The 2,500-nt window shown below is 31.8% G+C and overlaps 1 protein-coding gene across 1 annotated transcript in view; it reads left to right on the top strand.

Annotated features, from left to right (window-relative positions):
- The window catches only part of LOC137649880 (glutamate receptor ionotropic, kainate 1-like), a 20,449-nt gene that overhangs the window by 1,455 nt on the left and 16,494 nt on the right, over nucleotides 1–2,500 (top strand). The window contains exon 3 of the mRNA XM_068382820.1: nucleotides 1,287–1,367. Coding sequence (XP_068238921.1) covers nucleotides 1,287–1,367 — 81 coding nt within the window. The remainder of the gene's footprint in view (nucleotides 1–1,286; nucleotides 1,368–2,500) is intronic.

Below are 2,500 nucleotides of genomic sequence, written 5' to 3'. Positions count from 1 at the left end.
TTGTTGGAATACAATAGGGTTTTTTTAACTGTATATATATATATATATATATATATATATATATATATATATATATATATATATATATATATATATATATATATTGCATAACATTCTTTTAAATTGATACTTGATGGAATACAAGAGGGTATATACGTATGGATAAAATCACATAATTTTATGGTGGGCAAACAAGATTATCCAAAAAAAGAAAAAAAAAAATGCTTTCTTACTATGAATATATTTTTTTTTCCATACCATTTTGTTAAATTGATACTTGCTTGAAAAGGATATCTACTTATGGATAAAATTACAACAAGATTTTATGGTAGACAAACAAGATCATTAAAAAAAATATATGCTTTCTTACTATGAGTATTTTTTTTTTCTTTTGCATACCATATTGTTAAATTGAATAATGATAGGTGGAGAAATCTAATCGAGGCCCCTTTGCGTCAATAGGCGTAGGAAGAGATGATGATGATGATGATATTTATCCATTGCAATATAGAAAATCAAATATTTGCTAATTTGCATAATACCCTTTTTTTAATTGTCAATAGGCGTAGGAGGAGATGATGATGATGATGATATTTAATTATTGCAACATAGAAAATCAAATATATTTTTAATTTGCATAATCCCTTCTTGATTACCAATTGGCGTAGGAGATGATGATAATGATGATAATTATTCATTGCAACATAGAAAATCAAATATTTGCTAATTTTTCCAATCCATTTTTTAACATCCAATTGGCGTAGGAGGAGATGATGATATTGATGATAATTATTCATTGCAACATAGATAATCAAATATTTTTTAATTTGCATAATCCCTTTTTTTAATTGTCAATTGGCGTAGATGATGATAATGATATTTATTCATTGCAACATAGATAATCAAATATTTTTTAATTTGCATAATCCCTTTTTTAATTCTCAATTGACGTAGGAGGAGATGATGATGATGATGATAATTATTCAATGCAACATATAAAATAAAATATTTGCTAATTTCATAATACCTTTTTTAACTGCCAATTGATGTAAAACGAGATGAAGATGATAATGATAATTATTCATTGCAACATAGAAAATCAAATATTTGCTAATTTGTCCAATCCATTTTTTAACTGCCAATTTGCTAATTTCATAATACCTTTTTTTTAACTGCCAATTGGCGTAGGAGGAGATGATGATGATGATGATGATATTTATTTATTGCAACAAAGAAAATCAAATATTTTTTTTATTTGCATAATACCTTTTTTTAATTGCCAACAGATTGGTATTGCTCAAGGAGTCTTCAACATGACAACGGCAATTGCAACAGCCTCCAAATGTCTCAATTTAGGAGTAATGACGGTTAGTATCCTAGTATTTTGTCTTAAAATAGCAATAATCTAAAAGCCTTTTAACTAATAAAAGGCTAGGACCAAGGAGGGCCAGACAATGGCAGCAGATGACTCAGCCGATAGAAACATAGCCTCCCCAAAAATGCCCATCGTTAGCTCATAGGGATGGTGAGGTTGCAGCGACTAAAGAAACTAACGAGTTTGAGCGGGACTCGAACCCCTGACTGGTGAACGCTAGACAGGGGTTTGATTCCCGCTCAAACTCGTTATTTCAGGGGTTCGAGTCCCGCTCAAACTCGTTAGTTTCTTTAGTCGCTGCAACCTCACCATCCCTATGAGCTACTGATGGGCATTTTTGGGGAGCCTATGTTTCTATCGGCTGAGTCATCAGTATCCATTGCCTGGCCCTCCTTGGTCCTAGCTTGGGTAGAGAGGGGTCTTGGGCGCTGACCATATGTATGTATAGTCAGTCTGTAGAGCATTGTCCTACTTTATAGGGCAGTGTCACTGTCCCTTACCTCTGCCATTCATGAGTGGCCTTTCAACCTTTAAATTTTTAAGGCCAATTAGTACCAAATCCACACTGTTAAGAATTTGCCGTAAAGAAAATCCTGGAATCATTGTTGCCAGGCATTTACCGTGAAACGGATATATTGACGTAAAGGATTGATATTACGGTCACCAACCCGTAAAAGAAATTAAGAGCCGATCTGTAATGTCTGTCCATATTTAGCTTATATATGAAATATGATTTTAAATTTTTGAAGGAACTACAAGACCCGTCTCTTACAACTGCGGTTTCCTCCATACATTAAATAGAAAATTGGACAGATTTTCTAGTCTTATTACAAAAAAAAATTGAATATATACTGTATATATATGCATATATATATATATATATATATATATATATCACTTCTAAGAAAACCTGCGTAAAATGAAACCATACAATATTAGAAAAATAAATAAAACGTAATTATAATCGGAAATTCTCCATAAAAATCTTCTGTTCCCAGCCGTATTTCAGTAAAATACAGGCGACCGTAATTTTGTACCCTACTTTGTTATTATCTTTGACGGGTTGGTGACCGAAATATCACTCCTTTAAGGTTTAAATGACAGCCAAACTTAAATTAGACACAC

This window comes from Palaemon carinicauda, chromosome 11 (genome assembly GCF_036898095.1).
Source record: "Palaemon carinicauda isolate YSFRI2023 chromosome 11, ASM3689809v2, whole genome shotgun sequence".
NCBI lineage: Eukaryota > Metazoa > Arthropoda > Malacostraca > Decapoda > Palaemonidae > Palaemon > Palaemon carinicauda.
This window is presented reverse-complemented; position numbering and strand designations above follow the sequence as displayed.